Below are 22,146 nucleotides of genomic sequence, written 5' to 3'. Positions count from 1 at the left end.
TACAATTTTTACATTTTCACATCTCAACAACACCATGTCCATATGCATTGCTACTGCTTGGCTGCAGGACCACGGGAAGGGATTTGCCTGTGATAGAGCTCCAATGTTTTTGGAAGCTCTGCTGAGAAGTGAGACCTTATCAGATGGCTGTTCCTCAGCCATTCAGGATAATCAAATGTGTTTTTCTTGCTGTGAGAAGATACTGGACGTGGCACTCAGTGCCATGCTTTAGTTAATGAGGAGGTGTTAGGTCATAGGTTGGACTTGATCTCAAAGGTCTTTTACAACCTAGTTCATTCTGTGATTCTGCAATTCTGTGAATCCAGCTATGCAGGAAAGAGTCACTGGGCAGACCTCCTATAGTTACTGACTGTTGTGTAACTTCAGCTTTTAGATACTCAGGATTTGCAGTAACCTAAACAACAATTGGTTTTGTCCCTGCAGGTCGGGCTGCAGGAAGGAACACACTCTTTTGGGTTCCCACACAAAGACAATTCCCAAAACCTGACTGGGTGGTGGTGAGACAAGTGTCACACCCTGTAACAGATGTGGCCTTTCAGAAGCAGAGCAGGAGGAAGCAAGGCCTGTATTGACCCCGTGGTACCTGACTGGAAGACGTATCTGGCCAAGCCTTGCATCAGCTCTGCAGGCCAGGTGGGCGGCGCCGACTCCCCCGTCTCCCTCTTCAGCCGGAACGTCAGCTCAAACCCAAAACCACTCGGTCCATCTGTTCCTGTAAACCTGGAGGGAATGAAAAATAAAAACTCATGACACACTTGTAACCAGAGCAGGATTGAAGATTGGGACCATGGAAAAAGGGGAAGCATTCTCCTCACAGAACCAGCCATCCAGGGAGTGGAATCTGGACCCTGTGTTCTGTAACCACATGTGCAGATCTACCTGACTGATACAGGACAGTGGCAGCCTCACAAATGCAAAGTTGTATCTTGGACAACCAGCATCCCTAAAGTATTTTATTAGTTTCACATATCAGTTAGTAAAGGAAAAAAATAAATATTTCTTAAAGGGAGAAATAAAAATGCTTCAAAGTGGATAATTTTCAAGAACTGATTCCAGGAAAAAAAAGCATAAACCAGAAACTGAAACACATTATGAATGGGTCAGTTCTAAGAAAGATCAAAGTTAACAAAAAGCCTTCGAGCTGATGTTTCACAGCTATAGTTTTTGGAAAGTAAGACGGCTCCCTATTGAAATTCCTCCTTTCAAGGCATGTTCTGAAACAACACAGCTTTACTTCTAATATGAAATGAGCTAGAGTTCAGTGGGCTTTTTTTTAACCTCTTGGATTTCTGCTTCCCAAAAATAACCGTTTAAAGAAGACCACACATGCTTTACATTGATCCATACGAAAATTACTGAATAACAGAAGTGTTTAGGTGAGTATCCATCAAATCTAAAGCAACACTTGTATTTAGGAGAACATTGCTGGTCACAACACACCAGTACTCACAAAGCAGTAAAGCTGACAGGCAACATTACTTAAATGGATTTGTTCATATGGCAGTGTGACTCTTAAACAGAGAATTACTATATAAGAAAAAAAAAAGGTAAGGAAACAAGCATTAAGCTACTTCCACGCTAAGATTTTTTTTTAAATCCTCAAAGATTCAAGACATACCTTCCAAAGAACACTCAGAAAATGCAGCAGCATACAATGCTTATATTTTCAAATTAACTGTTAAAACTTAGAAGAATTTTATTTGCATCTAAGAGATTTTTATTTAAAGACTTAAAATGTTTTTGAATAATTAATGGTCACAAGTTGGTGAAAATACAGGGAAAATTTAAAAACATGTAATTCACCTGCACTTTGCAGCTGTTCTGAGGTAACAGTCAATAAAGTAAAAATCTTTGATCTATTTAATTTTAGCTTGGTAATCTGGTTTTGAGGAAATTGTGACATATGTGGCTTTGAATACTCATGATTACTTTGGAAATACTTTATGCTTAATTTAGACAGGTCTTTCATAGAAAGAAATATTAATATTCAGAATGTAATTAGCATAGTAATTTTATTAGTATTTTTGCCAAAGGTTTTGCTTTTGTTATCCAATAGCCAAGTTATGCAGCTTGGCTTCTCTTACAGATATCCTTTTTACTGCAAGTGCTCACACTGGCCCTAGCTTCAAAATTGTGATAAGGATGCATCAGTCTGCTAGTAGAAAGGCAAGTAGCATGGGAAATTATTTTTCTCAATTAGAAAACGAAGATCTCCAGATACATGTGCCAATGGAAGACAGAACAAATGGCTTATCATCTCTCACAAGGACAGAGATACTCCTCAAGCGGAAACACTCGGTCCTCGTGGCAGTCTTCTCGTTTCGGAGTAGGTCTCAACTGCTTAAGCATTATCTTAGGAGGATGATAAGAAGCTGGACAAAAAACCCACCACACCTTGCAGGCTTGCAGATTTTCAAACTTGTGCTTCTTCCTGTAAGTTCCAAATCCCCCCCCCCCCCAATTTTCCAGAAAATTTCTAGAAAATCAATCACTGTCACCCAGCCAGACAATGAACAAGCTAAAAACCCTAAGAATATTTCCAGAACAGAAAGACCAGACCTCATTTCCCCCCCAAAAAAATGGGTGAAAGGGTAACAATACACAGATGGAAGAAATCTTGGTAAAGCCCATGGAAGCCATGAACTCTTCCACAGACCTCCCCACATTCTCTGCTACCTGTACCTGCACCAACCTGCTCCCTTTCCAGTGGAAAGCATTCCCAGCAGGTCAGCCTGACACAACTCCTGTGCCAGCTGCAGAGGCAACATGCTTTGACTACAGCCTTTGATCTACAGAAACTTGATTCTGGCACTATTTGGGGCTAGTTTCTCTGAGAGCTAGGGAAGTGAGGAATGAGATTATAGCTTTGGTGTAGGTTTTTCTGGTCATGGTTAGGTTGGCTGGGTACTTCTGTTGTTTTGTTTCTGTTTTTTCGGGTGGTTTGTTTGTTTTTGGGTTTTTTTAGTGGGTTTTTTTGGCTTTTGGGGGGGGGGGGCAGGGAAGGGTGGTAGTGGCTTAAATCTGACGGTAACCAATTCAAACTACAGCCAATTTAGAGCAAGGACTTTGGAGCTTAGTTCAGCATCTCAGCACCGAAGTGCTTTACAGGTAATTTATTCAGTCAAATTCTTGCAGCACAGCAGTCCAAAAGCCTCTCAGCCTTACAGTAAGATGATGGTCTGACATGGAACATGTGCAGGGAGAAAGGCTCAGAATTTTTTTATTTTGTATCCCTGCATGGCCCTGCTACATAGACTGAAAGCTGCAGTACAGCATTAAATTTCTGTACTAACAGATCTGAATATTTCACATAGTTTGTTTTATGTCTTGGTTCTGGTGAACCCTGGAGTTTTGAGTGAAAGTTTCTTCTAAACACTTCTAAAACACAAGGGGGAAGTGGGGGAGGGGAAACCCCTATTTCCCCCCAAAACTAAAGATGCTAAGTATAAAGAGTCTACATGGACTATATTGTGCCCACCACCACTTGGCTCCCTCCAACCTAAGGGTACATCACCTTTTTTAGCCAACCCAACTGCAAAGCAACTGGGTAAGTTTTCAGAAAAATAAACACTGATGGAAAAATTCTTGGCTTGCTGCATGCTCACTGGCACACATCAGATAGTTTAATATTATGACTACAGCAGTAATAGAGGCTCTGGTATCTGCCAAGTCAAATCCAACCCCATATTTAATATTAAAACCTTATTTTGTCAAAAGAACAAAAATAAACCTTTCAAAAGCCAAGGTCATACATTACATGCCATTCTTAGGTTAAAACTCCTGTTATCTGTTCAGCAAATCAGCTCAGCACAAACCACACTGCAGCACTGCGCATACGCTGGAGGAGCCTGCCTCGTTCCTTTAATGAGGTAAGAGTTTCACTGATCATGATATTTAGTTCCAGCAAAAGAATCCAAAGAAATAGAGGCCCCTTTATTTACAGAGCTGTGCAACCAGGCCCCCCCGAGCCCCCCACCACCCCACACTCTGCCAGGCCCTCTTCTGAAACCACACACAGAGAACTGAAAAGCTGCTCCCCTCTGCAGCAGAGTACCCAGGACGTTTTTCACATCAAATAACCCAGCTTAAGAGGATCAAAAGCCAAAGTAGCCCTTTGCTTTAAAAGCAGCTCTGAAAACCAGAGGCTTTTCAGTTTAAATCAAAGCTATATGCCAAAGCATTTTCATTATCACTTTTGCAAGGAAGAAGGGAAGGTTTGCTTCACTGCAGTGCAAATGGCAGTATTTCTGCAATTCTGCTTTTGAAAGCTACACAGCTCTGTACAAGGAGCAGAGTGTACTAGGTGTTTATTTTTTTGAGAGTTTAAGAGTATGTGCATATAAATATATTAGGTGAACCAATCCCTGGAAACGGGAGTTTACATAGGGAAATCACTATGATTATTTCAGCCTGAGAACAACAAGAAAGCCCTTTCAGGCTGTTTGGGGATAGTTAGGACTGCACTTTCAGAAGTCACAGCTGCACTTCCAACAGCTTCAGAGAGATAAACTGACTCTCTTCTGGGAAGCAAGGTCACAGCACTCTGGAATGACTTGTCTCAGACTCAGTTTTCAGCTGCCTCAACACTACTTTTGTGTAACCACTTAAGATGTCTTTTACTTAAACTTCTTAATTGCATCTTTCCACATCTTCTACACAAACAGTTACCTGTTCTGCTGCTGGTGAGCTATTCTGATACCATTTTGAAGGCTGCAGAAATACAGTATCATTACATTTCTAAATCTAACATCAGAAAGAGATGCTGGTATTTGTATCAGGACCAATTTTAACTGTGTTAAAATTGATTCCCATCCCACCCAACAAAAACTCCTCAGCAGAATAATTGCCAATCTGTAGCTTTCAGTACTCTAGATCAGCTTCTTGGGATCTTTTCAAAGTGTGAGGAGATGGTCAAACCAAGGTGACAGACAGGATCCACCACTCTGCCTGATGAGAACAAAGCCTGACACCAACAAGAAAAAGCACTTGGGAGTCCAATCCTAAACACTGTTTTAAGGCTGCAGAGCTAATACCTGTCACAAAAAGCATCAAGGTACCCAGCGACCAACCTCACAGGTCCTCCCTGAGAATTACTTAAATCACCTGAGACATGCATCACTTCCCTTTTACTGCCCCCCAAAAAGCAACACAAAGGGTGGTCTCCTGTCCACAACCAAAGGAGAAGACTTCAGCAGCCACTGAGCTAAACACTTCAGTCATAATCTTAAAGAAGATTATGCACAGTCAGTCTTCTGAATTCAAGCTCCAGGTGCATTGTGCAATTTCTACCCACCATAAGCAAATGACCCTCAGATTTCAGAGCTTAAGGGAAAAAGAAAAAAAAGGAAGAAAAAAAAAGGACCCTACCTAGTGCTTCCAGCATCTTGCCTAACAGGAAGCAGTTGTTTTTAGTGCAGCTGTCAAACAGTATAAAACTCTCATCTGAGAACCCCAATAGCATGCTGGGAGGTTCCTGTAAAGCAATTCCATTAGAAAATAGGCACAGCAACCCCTTTACATAAAAGGCTTAAAAAGTATCCAGAAGAGTAATTTCAGCCAAAACCTACCTGCTTACTCACATATTCTCCTGGATTGTCTCCTGACATTTAAAAAAGTATTAATTCACGTAAAAACATGTAAGAGAAGCAAGGGGTTGTTATCTGGATGTCAGATGGTTATCTCTTCAGAGTACTTAGCAGGAAATTCCATGAGCTCCTGCTACTCCAAACTTGCACACACAATCTTACTGGACTCCTTCGTAGCTTGATTTAAGAAAAAACTTCATGCATAAGCAGGACAAATATAAACATAAAATGAACACATGCTCAAAGATTTCTGTTCATGCAAAATTGCTTGGAAAGTGAGTGACACGGGGCTCAGAGATATCAGTCTGTAGCAGCTGCTGCTTAGAGCTTGCTCTTGCAGTACATCATATCAAATGTGTAAGCCATCAACCAAATGGAAAACTCTTCTAGAAAGTTAAATTGTTTTTAGAGATTTATTCCAACATCTAAATCCAAACAGATGCAGAGCACTCACTCTGAAGTTATTTGGAGGAGTTTCTCAGCTTTCTGAAAAACTCATGTAGATCCACTTAGAAAGCTTACACTGAGACAGAGCTGAATAAAAATTTGTGAATTGATTTGTGCTGGACAGTATGTAAACAGAATTGTGTTTCACTGAGCTACCATTCAATGAGGGAAAAGCTGTTATAGGGCAGAGGGGGAAGAGGAGACAAGGTACAGTCTCACTCACATATACACAACACTGATTTCACAGATTTTACTATTCAGCTTCTTTAAAACTCAGCCAGTTACAATCTTGGCCCTGAAACCTGGAGACTCACAGTTTAGATTTCGTTTTTACACAATTGTCTCTGTAAATAACAAATGTTGATACAACAGATAAATTGTTTTTTCCTCTAAACGTACAGAGTCAAGTCAACCTTATTCATAATTCTGCAGGCACAACTGTTTTATATAGTGTCACTAGATAGCGATCAAACTCTGGAATCAGACCTAGGGATTTGATCCAGGGAACTCAGCCCTCTGAGAAAGCAACTGGAAACTTTTGGAGGTCCCTTCCAATCCAAGTGATCTACAAATCATCGTGGCCAAGAACACAGGTATGAACTTCTCCTACTTATACTCTGTACGCAGAACTGCACTTGCAGAATCCATAGCTAATAATTCACAAACACTTGAGTTAAACTAATTTTGACAGAAGTGGTTCCTAAACTCAGCTCCTGTCCAATCACCTAGGAAACTGCTCCTAAACTATGCTATCTCCAACCTTGTATGTTAAAGTAAGCCACCATTAGTTTTCTGGTCACCTAAATGTGCTGGGCTGCAAGTTAAGGCAATCTGGGGGTTGTTTCTTTGAGGCTCTGCTGTCCATGCCATGAAAGTGGTACCATCTGGAAGGAGAACAAGATCATGCTTAGCTGCTGGAGGTTAATCCCTTTGAGCTCTAGAGGCTTGGAAGCATTATTGTCTCATTCTGGAGAGTGCCAACATACAATCACACCTGTAGGGATAGTGCTTGCAGATCAAGGGCAAAAGGCTGCAAAGGCTCTATCAGTGCCAAAGAGATGTATCTGCCTCATTATTAACAGGAAACTTCAGAATACTCTGAAAGTGCTCAAACAGCATCCAGGTAACCTAAGTTTGAACCTCCGATCTGCTACAAACTTCTCATCCTCAACAAGTTACTTAGGGATTTGATTCTCAGATGTAAATAATGATAGTTCCCTGCTTCAAAAAGTAATGTGACACACTCATCATATAGGAAATGCTTATTATGCTCCATCTATCAAGGTCACAAAAGCTGGGAAATTAACTCCACATTCTGCACAGCATGGACAAATACAGAACATGGGAAATGACTAAAACGACCAAATGTGAAACAGGAGGTTGCATGGGATATGTCACTCCCTACTCCAGCAAAAGATGTTCATATGAGGGCAGTTTACACTTTATTTTCTCTATTTTATGGTGCCTGGATGTAGCTATACCAGTAAGTGATGATTTATTCTCGCATTACAGTTATAGCTAAACTGACAAGACCAAACCAGTTCCTCTTCATGATTTCCAAAGCAACTTATTAAAAATAAATAAATCTTTGTGCAATCAAGTAACTAGACTACTGACATGTGTTTCAGCTCAAGGGCTCACACATTTCCCCACAGAGCTATTCTGGCTTTCCACTTCATGGCCAGCAGAATCAGTCCCAGCCCAGGTGAGATGTTGAGAGCAGATTCTGAACCATCACAACCAGCACCACAAGTGAGGCTACGCTTCCTGACAAAGAAAGTGCAAACAGTTTCACTGCAAAAGCCTGGGAAGTTGCAGCAGACTCGCATCATCTTAATGCCCACTGAAAGGATCTGGAAAGAAAAACTAGGAGTACAATAAGGATTTACTATTGCATTCACAGAACAAGAGTAAAGGCACTAATGAAAAAAAAAAACTTATCAAGATCTGTAACATTTTACTTAAGCTGCCTATTTATGCTGCACTTCAGAACTACTCATACTTTGTTTCTACAAGGCCCAGAAGAACAGAGCTCTCATTTGGCCTGAGCTGGAGGTGATTCTGCCAGCAAAGCACACAGTCACTGCACGACACAGTGCATTAGACAAGACAAACTTCCATCTGCACATGGATCCCACTTCCTATTGGATCTGAATCCTCAGCTCTGACAGACAGAGAATGGCAATACATCTCCACAACTTCACCTAAAGGCTCAGCTGCAACCTCACCAGGCAAGAGAACATGAGCAGAGGGCTAGTTGGAGCCAGCGTGGCTGGGAAGAGCAGCATTGTTGTGTTTGGTGAGCAGCCGGGAACAGGGCACCAGCTCTCCTTGCAGTGTCTGCTGGCTCCCTCCTAGCTGCTACTGTGGAAAGTTCTGCAGCTGCCGGAGGAACCCATTCGCATAACAAAAGTGCCTTTCAAAAGCAGTAGGGAGGGTGGAAAGAAAATGAAAAAGCCCTCAAAGCCACTGACAGCTACAGTTAGTATTTTTCAGCATTGCCTAAAGGTCTCAGGCAAGGATCAGGACTCCAATACCTTACGTAGAATATAAACACTGGTGTCTCCCATTACTTTCCTGCTGGCTTAAGAAATATCATGCAAGAAGGAAACTTCAGCATATCCTTGAGCACACTTTTAGAACTCTCATACAATTAAGTTCTCAGCTGTGCAATAAATTAACTTGGGGCATAAAAGGTATTCAGGAGCTTTTATGAGCCTGAGATCCAAAAGCCTGCAAACAGGTTGTAGGCACCCATGGCTGGTTGGCAAAATGCTCAATGAGAACCAGCAAGGTGTACCTGCAGCCCAGGAAGTCAACTGTATCTGGGGCTGCACCACCAGAGGTGTGGCCAGGAGGTTGAGCGAAGTGGTTCTGCTCTTCTACTCTGCTCTTGTGAGATCCCACCTGGACTGCTGCATCCAGCTCTGGGACTCCCATCCTAAAAATAACATGGATCTGTTGCAGCAAGTCCTGAGGATGGCCATGAAGATGCTCAGAGGACTGGGGACAGGCCGAGAGAGTTGGGCCTGTTCAGCTTGAAAAAGACAAGGCTCCAGGGAGACCTCAGAGCACCTTCCAGTCTCAAAAGGGCTGGAGAGCTGGAGAAAGACTTTTGACAATGGCACGAAGTGACAGGACAAGGGTGAATGCTTTTAAACTGATAGAGAGTAGGTTTAGATTAGATATTAGGAAGAAATTCTTTACTGTGAGGGTGGTGAGGCACTGGCACAGGGCTGTCCAGCAGAGCTGTGGGTGCCCATTCCTTGAAGAGTTCCAGGCCAGGCTGGATGGGGCTTTGAGGAAGCTGGGCTAGCAGGGATTGAAGCTAGAAGATCTTTATGGTCCCTTGCAACCTAAACCCACCTATGTCTCTCCAATCCTGATGGATCTCGAATTCAATCCCTGATCTTTCACTTCATCAGCTATAGAAACCCACACAATTCTGCCTTCCTTGGTGAGCTGTTACATAGCCTCTTTTCATTGCAAAGGGTGCATTTAAAAATATACTGATGAGCACCATGAGAGATCTTAATCAATTAAGCAGGCAGCGAAAGGTCCTTGGAGCTTGAGCTGTAATTCCAGGGAACAGAAAGCACTGGACTGCTGGTGAAAGACTCCCAAAAGGGAAACATGAGACATCTGCAATGAAAAGTCTACTACAGATTTTTTTTTAATCTGCCTTTAAGTGTTAAGCTTCTCCTGCAAGACTATCTTTCCTTTGAAGCACTTCAAACTTCTAGGGCTTGTGAATATTACATAAACTCTATTTGTTGTAAGATAATGTCCAAAAGGATAAAATAAATCTTTGCCTCTTAAAAATCAAACAAAGGAGTAAAGAAAGTGTCCTTACCTCTCCACCCCTTCAGTGGCTCCAGGCTTACCCCTAAGAATTTTAATAGTGGCAAAATAGTTTTGCTTCTTGGTCAAACCACTTCACTTATGGAAACTGCAAAACAGCTCAGCTTGTCTTTCAATCAGAAGCAAAGTTGGGAGAGACATGTCAACTTACAGCATATTTCAGTATTGCCTACATTTGAGTGCAGCAAGCAGGAACACTCTCTTTGTGTTCCTGACCACTTTTGGAGGAATAACCTGCCCAGTAAAAAACACAGAGATCAGCATATAGCTCATCACAACCATTCTGTTAGAGAAAATCCCCCATTTATCTCTGAACACTAAATACTTTGCTTTTCTGCTTAATGTTACTCTTCTGGGTAAAAAAGGAATTCAAGGCCCAGAGAGATATTATTTTTGCATAATAAGGTTATACATATGGATTCAACTTAGCTAGGAAATGTCAACTTAAGACTTGTCTTCATGAGGAAATTTACTGTAACTAGTCTACCAGTATAATTATATTGCTGTAGTTCTACTGGTAAAATTCCCCTGTTGAGCCTTATTCATAACAACATCTGCCTTTATGGTTTATTTTTGTCGACTATGCCAAAAAAGGCCCCTGCTCCAGAAAGGCCACAACAATTTACAGGGAGGAGGGGAAGGAGTGGTGCCAGTGTAACTGGAACAGTAGAAAGAATAACAGTATAGAAATGGCATTATTTCTTTATACAATGAATTATTTGATCAAAAAAAAAAAAAAAAGAGTGAAATACTGTAAAAAAAGTATACTGCACATCAGACCTCATGGCAGGTGAGGTATGTGCCAGTTTCGTGCTTCATTTCATAGCTTTGGTAAAGGCCCCCAAGACAGACACTGCTCTGCATCAGCCCCTCCCAGTGCATCCTTTTGTTCTCGCCTCCTCCCAAAGTGCTGCAGTGCATTTTCCCAGGAGTACTCTTTTCCCCCCATTCCTTTATAGAAGCAATGCCTTGCCACCCAGCAACTGCCCAGGGCCCCTTTGACTGACCCTCCAAAACAAATGGGCATTTAAGACCAGTCCCTCTGGTTTACAGTTTGCATCTCAGGGACCAGGGATAGCTGGAAAGCAAAGAGTACTTTTTGCAAAAAGGATTTTAAAACAATAGCCCTTCGCTTCGGCAGTACAAGAATGCTGAGCTAGACAAAACAATGAGCCATCTGTGCACTCTTCCCTCCTTCCCTTGTCTGTATCCTCTGAGCTTAAATCAGAGCTCCCCAAGAATGGCCGAGTCCCCCTTCACCTCCGCCCACCCTGTTTACATCCTGAAAAAAACAGTTTTCTGGCCTATTTTTTTCCTTTTGTTCTTAAGAGCCCTTGCAAAATCTTCCTTTAAACCTCAGCCCTTTGTCAGGTGGTATCCCATCTACCCAGCTTTGTCAAGTGATGAAAAAATGCCTCCCACCAGTGATCCGTTCCTTGTTTACCATCCCTAGAGGCAGAGTGGCACTCAGGAGCCCTACTCACCCCTTTGTCCCAGGAAGGCAATACCATCTGAATGGGAGACCACCAAGATTTGCAGCCCTCTTTTGTTAGCCTGGTGTCACTGCCTATTGGGCCTTGATTCAAAACTGAGATGACAGTAGAGAGGCAGCTGAGTTAGGTCATCACCACGGAGCATAGAAGAGAGAAACACCAATAGCTCAAATTCCATATAAAATTGGTAACTTTATTATCAGTGGTAATTTGTTGTTACCAATTATAGTCAAAGACTCATCAAGAAACATGCACTATTCTAGTACTAGTCAAGAAGGCATGTTCCTAACACTAAAAATGCATTGAGGAAAAAACAAAGGGGATTAGGTATGAATAAGAGCCTTCAGATCTATTTCTTCAAACCTTTATTTTGTTAGTATCTCTATTCCAGGCAGCAAATGGATTAAAAAATGTCAATGAATGTCAATGATCCCACAGCTGGAATGGCTGCACCGCTTAAAAATACTTCACCCTTCACGTTGCACTGAAAAAAAAGCTGTTTTTTAATTCTTGATTTTAAAAACATCATAAACAGATCTTTATCACATAAAGCAACCTTTCACTAGAAGACCCAGTTTTGATCACCAGTTGCTTCTCTTCCCAGCAGGCTGAACTTGCTGGGAGAGCAGAGCCTGCAAACTCTCCCACATCTCCACTCATTGGAGATCAGAGTAAGGAAGCCATGTCTCAGATCAACTCTCCTCCAATGTGCCAAGATCATAAATGTGGAAGTTCTGTTGGCAAAAAAACCACCATAAAATCATCCACTTTGAGCACTATGCCCCTTCCCTGCAAGGCAGCAAGAGGCTCATCCTAACAGGATGCAGCAGTGGAGCACATACCCACAATCGAACAGGAAGCAGTGTTTGCCTTCAATGCTCAGCACTAAACCTTCTTCCAATCTTTCCCTTTTTTTTTTTTATTGAAAACAGTCTTTCTTGTAAATTCAACTACTGTGCTGCAAACGTTAAATGAATTTCCTTCAATGCTTCAAAAAAACATTCCAAATCTAGCACAGTTCAAGAGTGGTCTCGTCCCACAGCCCCTGCATGTAAACACAGATAGACCGCAGCCCAAAGCAGGCTGCTCTCTGTAGGTGGCCCACATCTTCCATTTCATTAAGGGTACTAACTACCTCCAGCAAGTGACATTTGGAAGCCAAGTGCACTCTGCCTTGGAGGAGGAAAATCAGATTTCCCTGCAGTGACCATAGCTTCAGGGGAGGTCTGCCTCCAGCAGTGAAACACAAGCCTTAGAGGGTTCTGGTGCATGGCAGCCACTGGAGGGACACCCACAGTGGGACATAAATAGGCATGATGGTTTAACTTGGTTTTTTGTAATGTTTTTGTCTGGGAAATAGAGAATTGAACCCTACGTGATCACACTTGTGCATATGTTTCATTAAAATGTCTTAACTCATTGGTCAAAATCAATCCAGTCTTTCAGAGCAAGAGTTGTCCCAAAAATGTCACATTTCTGCAAAGTATGCAAAAACAAATAGCCTGACAGAAGCGAACCATCTACAGGTATTCCCAGTAAGCAAGTTTAAGTAGAACCACACTTGTATTTCCAAAGAATCCACAGAGGTGAGACTTGTTAAAAGTACCTTAATTTTAAGAAAAGCTCATTCTAACTCATATCTTTATAGGTATGAAAAGAATCTAATCACAAAAAAAATCAATTAAAAGAGATTTTATTGTGCTGTGCATCTAAACGACTCTTTCCTACTCTGACAGATTCTCAAATAAACTACCATTGAAAGAAAACACTTTTTTTTTTGTTACAGAACTCCCTAATTCTATGGCCTCTCCCTTTGCACTCTGCCGTGAACCTTCCTCTCTCCCCTCTGCCTCAGACAGAAGGCCAAATGAAAAAATAAGCATTACATTTGGGGTCAGCCTTTGATAGGCAAACAAGACCTGGGAAGAAAAAGGAAGTCCAGAGTATGGTGCCCACCTTGGACCCTCTCTCCTCCAAATCCTACCTCTTGTACTGCTTTCCTAAACTGATGCTCACTGATATCCTCTTCCATGTAATTCTCTTCAGCTGGGGCAGATGCTTCACCTCCAGCAACCTCTCAAGGTAGACATGCTGAACTTTACAAATCTTACCTGAAATATGGATCTGCCATCTCTCTCTAATTTACCATCTTCCAAAAGGCCCTCTGTTTTATCATGAAAACAAAGAGGGGCAGAGTCACTCGCTACCATTTTAAAAGCATTCAGTTACCTTGGAGCTTGGTGTAATATTTCAGCAGTGCTTTAGGCATGTGGTTTATAAAGCACTTAGGGACCCATTAAATAGCAAAATTTAAGGCTAAAGGCTGGCAAGCTGAGGGCAGTGAGCTTTTAAATTTATGAAAGGCTACAGAACTAAGAGGCCACTAAAGTGATAGCTGTCAGCACCACTCCATCCTACATTCATGCAGGTTCAAAGGAGAAGCCAGCATGCACTCAAAAGAAAGAGAGGACTCATTCCAACTTCCAGGCTATTTTCTAAATACTCTTTTCATCTCCTTTTATACTCAGAAAAAGCCTTCCAGAAAACATCCACCCCTCTGCAAGCCTTGTATTGGTTACCTGATCCACTTTTGCGCTCCTTTTTCTTCCTCCCAACTCTAACAAGCATCCTTGCCCTTTTACAAGTTAAGGTCATTCAGAGGATCTATACAAGCAAGCAGAACACAAGCTGGACTGAAGATCTTGAAAGGCTCCTGCTTACCCTCACCTTTAATAGGGAGGCACCACCCACAGAGACAACACATTATCCCGGCATGCACTGCTCCCTCCTGATCCAAATGGAAAGCAGCACAAATCAAAAGGACCACAGCAAGTTGGAACCTGTTGTCTCAGCGGGTGGTACCCTGCATCTGTAATAGAGATGAAGGCAGCTGTAATCTCTCTGGTTTTATGCAAATGGGATGCTGCACTTCGGCTCCTGGCTAGGGGCCAGGAAAAAAACAAAACCAAAAAACCCCAAACCCCACCACCCTTGTCAGTATGAAGCTGATATAGTAAACATCAAAACACAGTTGGCATGTCATTTTGTGGGATGTGGGAAGACCACAAATAAAAATCTTATCTCAATCTATCCATAATTTAAGCCTTACTTTCTATTTCAGCTCTGAATTACAACCCTGCAATTTTAATACAAATAAGACTATTCAAGGTGTTCAGGAATTCTATTGCATCATGGTTTTCACTTTCCATGCACTTTAAAGTGTTCAGAAAATGAATGAGCACTCAAACTACAGAACAGTTAAGTGAAGATTCAAACCTTGGCCTTAGAACAAACTGAAATCAGAAGCCAGTATGGCAAAAACATTTTCCTTCTTAGTCCCTGGACAGCCCTGCAAACCTGTGCCAGCACAATCTGGGGCTGGCAAACACTGTGGCACCATTGTTATCTGGTCCAACCTTCCTGCTCATGCAGGGTAATCCCAGAGCACATGGCACAGGATTGTGTCCAGATGGCTCTTTAGTATCTCCACAGCCTCTCTGGACAATCAGTTCCAGTGCATGGTCACCCACACAGTAATTAGGTTCTTCCTCATGTGCAGGTGGAATTTCCTATGCATCAGGTTCTGCCCATTGCCTCCTGGGTCAGAGACTCCTGAGGGAGTCAGCGGAAGCTGGCATTGTCACTGATGGAGTCTGAGTCCAGCTACACCTGCTGATGCTGCCTTCCTTGTGCACCTGTTCTCCACCAAGGAAGAAGTCACCATAATGATTGTAAACTGCAGGAATGATCTGTCCCTTGACCTCACTGATGGCCTGGCATCAGAGCACAAACTGCCAGCTGAGGCACTGGCTTTGTGCAGACACACAGGGACATGCTCCTTGCTGCTGGCATTGCTGTGGGCAGCTGCTGCCAGCAAGGGGTGGAGAAGAGTGCAGGACTCAGCATCTCCTCTCCCACAACTGCACTGGCCACATGCCTCCTGCCAGCAGGCTGCACACACTCACCACTGCAGTGCAGAATCTCTTCAGAATGCAAGAACAGTCAGAAATAAAAGGCCCTACTTTAACCCTGCTGAATAGATTCAAGAAGTCACACGTTTGTTTTGATTAGAAAGAAGATAGAAAAAGCTAAAAATTGAGTATAACTTGCAAAAACATACTGGAAGGATTTCTGCTGCCACTCAAGTTGTGCAACATGCTCAGCTGGAGAGACTTATTTCCATGCAAGCAGCTTGGCATGAAATCCCACTGAAAGGCCTGTGGTTCCCTAATGCTGTCATGACATCATGATTTAGGATTTTTAGAGCTATCAGCTCAGTACAGCTGGTGTCATGGTTGCCATTATACCATGAAACACTGAGGGGTTTTAAATGAAAAAGGTTTCCTTGCTTTAAATTCTTAAGATTTCTTCCATCTTATTCTACAGATTCTTAAAACCAGACTGGTTCTGTAAGCAGAGTACAGCTGATACGTAAGCAGAGCAGGAAACAGTGCTGCTTTAACTGAAAATAAATCTGTCAACAAGGAGGCACAGGGAGACCTCTACTTCAGACTTTTCAGGTTCTTATTAAAAAATATAAATTAAAGTCAACATTTTCACATTATTTGCTACATCTGTTTGCTATTCCATTATAAATAAAAATACGGGGCCTCCAATTCAGTGTTAGTCCACTCAAAAAAATCAAAAAGTCCTTTTCATTTAATACTGCATTATAATTGTTCTAAACTTACTGTATTACCATGAGAGGTCCACAAAAAGTAAGCTACATGTTACCCAAACTGGGCAATTAACAAGACCTTTGGCAGTGTTCTGTCTTTTCCTTTCTAAAATATGAAGGACAGCAAGGCTATGGAAACACATCCTTGATGTAAGAATCCTGCTGACTGTCCCAAGCAGATCCAGCTCTGCACTCTTTGTAGACAGCTTGGAAACAACAAAAAAAAAAAACAAAAAAACCCAAAAAAAAAAAAAAAAAAAAAAAAAAAAAAAAAAAAAAAAAAAAAAAAACACCCCAAACAAACTCTTTCCTGTCTCCAGAGGGCAGGGCAATTGAACAGTGCCACCCTGGTTTTAAAGGAAATATACCAAAGATTTAAACAGCTGCCCTGCAACCCCATGCTCCTGCCAACCATTCGACAGCACACTTTACCTGGGACAGCAGAATCCCAAAGCCCTTCAAGCAAAAGAGAGACATATTTTCTTAAACAAAGCTTTATTAAATTCCCTGTCAGAGAACAAGAACCTCCTGAGTGCATAGGAAAATCCACTACATTCCTACAGTGTGCACCCAGGGCCGGGCTGGTGACGTGCAATTCCCACAGCCATCAAATTTCCAGAGCAGTTTTAACAAACAAGAATTGCTCTTGGGAATGAGAACTGCTGATGAGGGCTCAGCTCATTTGAAAATCTTCTCTCAGTAGTCTACAGTGCTCACATACCAGCTGGTAACTTCAGGTTCAGTGTTTAGGAGATGAGTAGGTCTTGACAGCTCTACCACATGCACAATTGGGACACAAGGTAGACCCAACCTACTGGACAATACTATCAATATTAAATACTATTAAGCTTTGTAGCTCCAAGAATGAGGCCAAATTAAAGGTGACAGACTGCAGACAGCTGAACACCTCAGGGCAAGTGACACAAGGACAGTGCTGTGGAGCTGGGGATGCTATTCCAGCCAGAAGGGAACACACACCTGATCTATGAACAAAAGTACCATGTAAATATCTACATGTTCACACTAAGATCTCTTGGGAGGGAAGGAAGCCTGAAACTTCATTTCTTTCACTTGCCCTACTTTTCCTCCCAAACTGGGGTTTGTTGTTAATTGTTGCTTAAATGTCCCAGGCAGATCTCTTTGACATTAGGGTCCTGTATAAACTCCAGACTTGTTTTCTGAAAAATAGTTCTGTAATCACAAATACAAGGAGGAAAAAAACAGAAGAAACTGCCTTGAGGAATGGGTAAAGTTAAAGAAACTGCCCAACTGCTGCTGTTGCAAGAGAAACTTTGATGGAAAAAAAACTGGTGGCTGAATCTTAACCAAGACAAACAAAAGGAGAAAAGCTTGTGTGAACAAACTGGAGCCTTTGCTGCACCATTCATCAAGGACATTTATCCTGTAACTATAACACAGTGCAAAGATAATTTCAGTAAACAGTGACAGCAGAAACATTGTGCCATTTCTGGCTGGTTAAAAGACCATGCTCACAGCCCCAAAATCATGACGGCCTGGCTACTGCTACTCACTTCAACTGGAGTTAAGGAGTAGGGTCAGCTAATGAAAGAATAGGGTTAGCTCATGCTGCCTGCTTGGTCTAATGCAAAGTCCCTGCTAGAAACTATTCATACCAGCAACCTAAGAAAATAATTTAATTACTGGAGAAAAGACAGTCAAACAATTAGAGTTTTTGGCTTCTGTTACACAAATTGGCACTTTATACAGCAGCCACTGGAGTGGCAGTCTGCTGACAGTAACACTGCTGTGCCAGCAACAGCAAAAATCCCCTTACAGCAGTTTTCCAGAGGAAGGCATTTAACATGCACAGGGAGACGTCAGGATTTAAGTGTACAACCATAACAGATTACAGAGTGTGAAAAACACAACAAGACAGACAGTTAAAAGAAAATTTCCCAACAAGTTAAAAGAAATTTAAACAAAAACCCACTTAACACTGAAAGGAAATATACTGCATTCAAGGCCTGCAGAGGGGAACACAGAATGTCTTCTACATGCAAGCACAGGCATATGTCATTGTTTTTGAGACCAGGGCTGGGGTGTTCTCAACAGAAAACCAGCTGTTCAAATAATATGAGCAGCAGGACAGGGTTTTACCTACACACCCCCAAAATGCAACACAATACTCAACACACAGCTACCGAACCTAAATGACACTTACTCATGTACTCTGTTGTCTCCATACAAGTCACTTAACCCAAAGCTGACGTAGTGCCAGTGCTCAGGAACGTTCAGTGCTGGGTTTCCCAGGTTTCTGTACATGCTAACATAGTCCAGAGGGTCAGGTCCTCCCAGCCTGCATGAAAAACAGAAATATTCGTACGTAAGTTAGTTCACTCAAGACAAAGGGTAAGTCTCCCCAGGTGCTAGAAGAGGTTGTACAAAGACCTGGTTTAAAACAAAATTTAGAACTTTCAAATTACCTCTAAAAAACAAAAAAAAAAAAAAATCATGAGGAAGGTTAGGTTAAGTCCAGAAAGCTTTGAGCACAGGAAGACAAAGTACACGTGTGCAACATGCTAAAAATGTTTTTAATGTTAAAGCATAAAAACCTCTGGAAAATCATATTAAAGCTTCCACAAAACACAAAGAAAATTGGAAAACTGTACTAGTAAAAGAGCAATGGCTGTATCTGCATTGCAAATTCTTAATTCAGTCCAGAGGCACATACCTCAAAAAAAGTGATGCTATTCCAAGCAGACTTTGAAATTACTAAGTTTTGAGGAGAGTAATCCATACTTCTGAACACAGACAAAATAGTTCAAACAGCAGAGGAGAAAAAATTGATTCAGTAAAACTAGCAGCAAGACTTCTAAAAATACACCACTTGCATTAACCATGAATGAGTAAAAAGTACCACTCTACCCTCTGCATCAGCATTAGAATGGCTTCCTTAAAAGAACATAACTCAAAATTTAATGCAGCACAGGCAGGTTATGCTACAGAGCAACCAGCAAAGCCTGCAGTCGCCCTTCCTGCTACAAGGCACAGGGAATTGAGGCTGTGTGCCAGCAGAGAGCAGAGCACATCCTCCTGCCACTCACATCACCTCTGTCTGAGCAAAGACAGGACAACTCCCTGCTGAAGGAAGGAACATGCTGGACTGTGTTGCTGTTTGCCCTGTCAATCACAAAACACCTACCACAAGCAGTTTTGGCACAGCTGAGCAGCTGTTTAACCACTTTGTGCCTACAACACACTGTGTCTTCAAGTAGAACTCCAGGCTGCTCCAAACAAGAAAATCCAAACTCACACGACCCTATTCACTGGAACAAATGATTCTACACATCAATTCCTCTCATGTCTATTGTCTGAGACAGACCCTGACACAATCATCTGCAGGTTGCAGGGCATGGCTGTCCTTCCTTCACTTGTCCTGAGAGTTTGTGTATCATGATACACAGTCTCCATGGCTGGAGAGATGGATCCAGCCCTAGTGACAGCGAGACACTGTTTTATATTCTCTGCCCTCCTCCTGTTGCCCAACTTTATCAAGTCTGTACAAAACAGCTTATCAGCTTGGTGTACTAAAAGGCCTCTCCGCAGGTGTGCTGTGCTGCCTTGCTCCTACTGCTGCTGGCAAAAAACCAGAGCAGTTGTCTAACATGACTGACTTTACGTAGGATAGCTTCTCTCTCCTAAGTCATATATTGCCATCATGGTGACTGACACCAGTTGCAGCTTCTCCAGCAGGTCAGTCAAGGATGCAGCCCAGGATACTGGGGCAGGACAGAGGGGATGAGCAGTAGTGGCACCCAGTAGTGGCACAGGTGTCCACTGTCAAAGGCTACATCAGAACAATATGCTCATATGACAAGTGGCATCCTCACAGCATAAAAGGCAAAGTGGTGAGCAAACACGGGGAGAGTGCATCAGACCCCAGGATGGAGCTGAGTCTGATCTTCAGTAGACACCTGAAAAAACCTGTTTTCAAAGTCTAGCAATAGTTTGAAACACTCAGGAAAAAACAAGTCCCCTCTGACACCCTTTTCTCACCTGTTCCCTCTCACTGGCATCAGGTCGCACTGGAGGCTGAGGTCTCTACCAGAAACACCCATCCAGGTGGCTCTGTTCAGAGCAAGGCACCTATGTCCTGGCCAGTGCTCAGCCCTCCAGGGATCCATGACGGAAGCAGTCAGATGGAAGCAATTCCAGCCAGGATGGTCACTCACCCTGGAGGAGTGGCAGTGACCAGCAGCAGCCACACACAATTATTGCTGGACTGGGAGGATCTGGAGTGAGGGAGGTTCATGCACTGATCAACGTGAGAGGTTAGTCATGGTCAGAGCAGCTGTGTGGGCTTTGCAATGAAGGGAACACTGCTAAGCAACCAGCATCTCCTATATAAAGAAAATCTGCTTCCAAACTGGGTTTAATAACACTTTAAAAGTCAAACAATCAATGCTGGAACACTGCTGACACAGGCACTCTGACACTGACAACACACAAGAGAAACCTCTATACTGCCCTTTTCAGGACAGGGACTATTCCATGAGCACATACTTTTCCCTAGGGCTACTCAAACACAATTGTCAGGTCTGATGCAGATGGCAAGTCCTGCCTAGGACAGCCCCAGGCAAGCCAGACACCTCTCCCTCACTCCTGCCAGCAATCCTGTGTTTGTCTCCAAAGGCCAAACTTTTCTGGAGACTTGCAGCACCAGACCACCAAGAGGTGGCCACAGCAATGTGGCACCAGGTGGCCTGGAGGAGCTGAGCTCAGCCCTGCCCAGATTTCACTACCAACTGGTTCACATGCTGCTCAACGATCCAGCCACACCATCTTTACTCGCTGAGAAATCTCACTTGGAAGAGATGTAGACTAAAAGCTTGCAGCAGTGACTAATTAAATTCTGAACAACACATATCCAAGCCATATACCTATCCCAAAACCACTGCAACTGCACAAACATCCAGCATGAGCTTTAAGCCAGCTACCTGCAGCACTCAGTAGCACAGCCATGGCAGTAATGCTCACCAAGGGTTAGTCAGCACAGATATTTATCCAGTTTCGGTGGCAGGTTTCACTGCTCCCTGCCGGCACTGCTGAGGTACATCCTCCTCCCGCCCACGGCTGCCGCGGCAGGGTTCGACCTTGTATCACAATCTACATATCAGTACATGCACTCACACAAAGAGCTGGAAGCGTTGGAGGATTTTATTAGGAAGGGCCCAACTTCAAAGCCAGAGGTACAGCACAAATTTGTTACATTCTCTATTCATGGAGCTCATTCAGGAGCAGGAAGGGCAGCCTCAGGGGAAACCCTGTATTTGCATCTGCACCAAGAGTCTTCTTTTGACTGATGTTAAGAGCGCCCTGAAGTTTGTGTGGAAGGAGAAACACAGAGGAAAGAGACCCACAATGGAAAGACATCGGAAAACTCCTAATTCATTCACCCTGAAAAGTCCTTAGTGTATTGTCTGTAGCCACTTCCCAGCAGCTGACAATAGGATTGCTTTTCACAGCTACCTTTTGACAACCTTTCAGAAGTAGTCTGTGATTCCCAAAAGGCCGCAGACCACAGCTCACTGCACAGGTTTTTGAGAGTATGGCCTAAATTTAAGACAGGTGATAAAAACCCAGTAGTGGAGCCCAAATTATGCTTATTTCAAAACCTATCACAAAAAAAGAACAAATTTGATTTTTTCACCAGCAATTCCACACAACAAGATATTTCAATTTGAGATACTCTACCATATTTTATAATTAAAGGGGATACTGGATATCAACGGACAAACTCCATCGTGGGGCATGGCCTTCACAAAAACAGACAGAAACTCTTCCAAGAAGTTCTGACTGGATCCCAAGCTATGCAAATAGCATTTTAAAAGACTAGTTCCATTAAATAATCCACATGGCTAAACCCCTTTGTGCAACAGGCATGGAGTGCTGCAGATTCTCCAACGTTACACAGTTAGGATCTGCTCTGATCTGCAAGCCAAAGACTACAACTTCAGCTCCCCGAACAAAAAAAAACAAATTGCTGTTAACCATAGAGAAACTGATACATATAATTAAAAGCTGATTAGTGTTACAATAT

At 42.6% G+C, this 22,146-nt stretch overlaps 1 protein-coding gene across 3 annotated transcripts in view; it reads right to left on the bottom strand.

Annotated features, from left to right (window-relative positions):
- SUFU (SUFU negative regulator of hedgehog signaling) overlaps positions 1-22,146 on the bottom strand; it is an 88,164-nt gene that overhangs the window by 63,922 nt on the left and 2,096 nt on the right. For 2 of the 3 annotated variants that reach the window (XM_058810149.1, XM_058810150.1), the window contains exons 2-3: positions 18,268-18,402; positions 605-741 (exon numbers count right to left, since the gene is read on the bottom strand). In XM_058810149.1, the coding sequence (XP_058666132.1) occupies positions 605-741; positions 18,268-18,402 (272 nt within the window). Of the gene's footprint in view, positions 1-604; positions 742-18,267; positions 18,403-21,236; positions 21,377-22,146 lie in introns of those variants that run through there. The other variant, XM_058810151.1, reaches the window with a different exon arrangement.

Source organism: Ammospiza caudacuta, chromosome 9 (genome assembly GCF_027887145.1).
Source record: "Ammospiza caudacuta isolate bAmmCau1 chromosome 9, bAmmCau1.pri, whole genome shotgun sequence".
In the NCBI taxonomy this organism is placed as follows: Eukaryota; Metazoa; Chordata; class Aves; order Passeriformes; family Passerellidae; genus Ammospiza; species Ammospiza caudacuta.
This window is presented reverse-complemented; position numbering and strand designations above follow the sequence as displayed.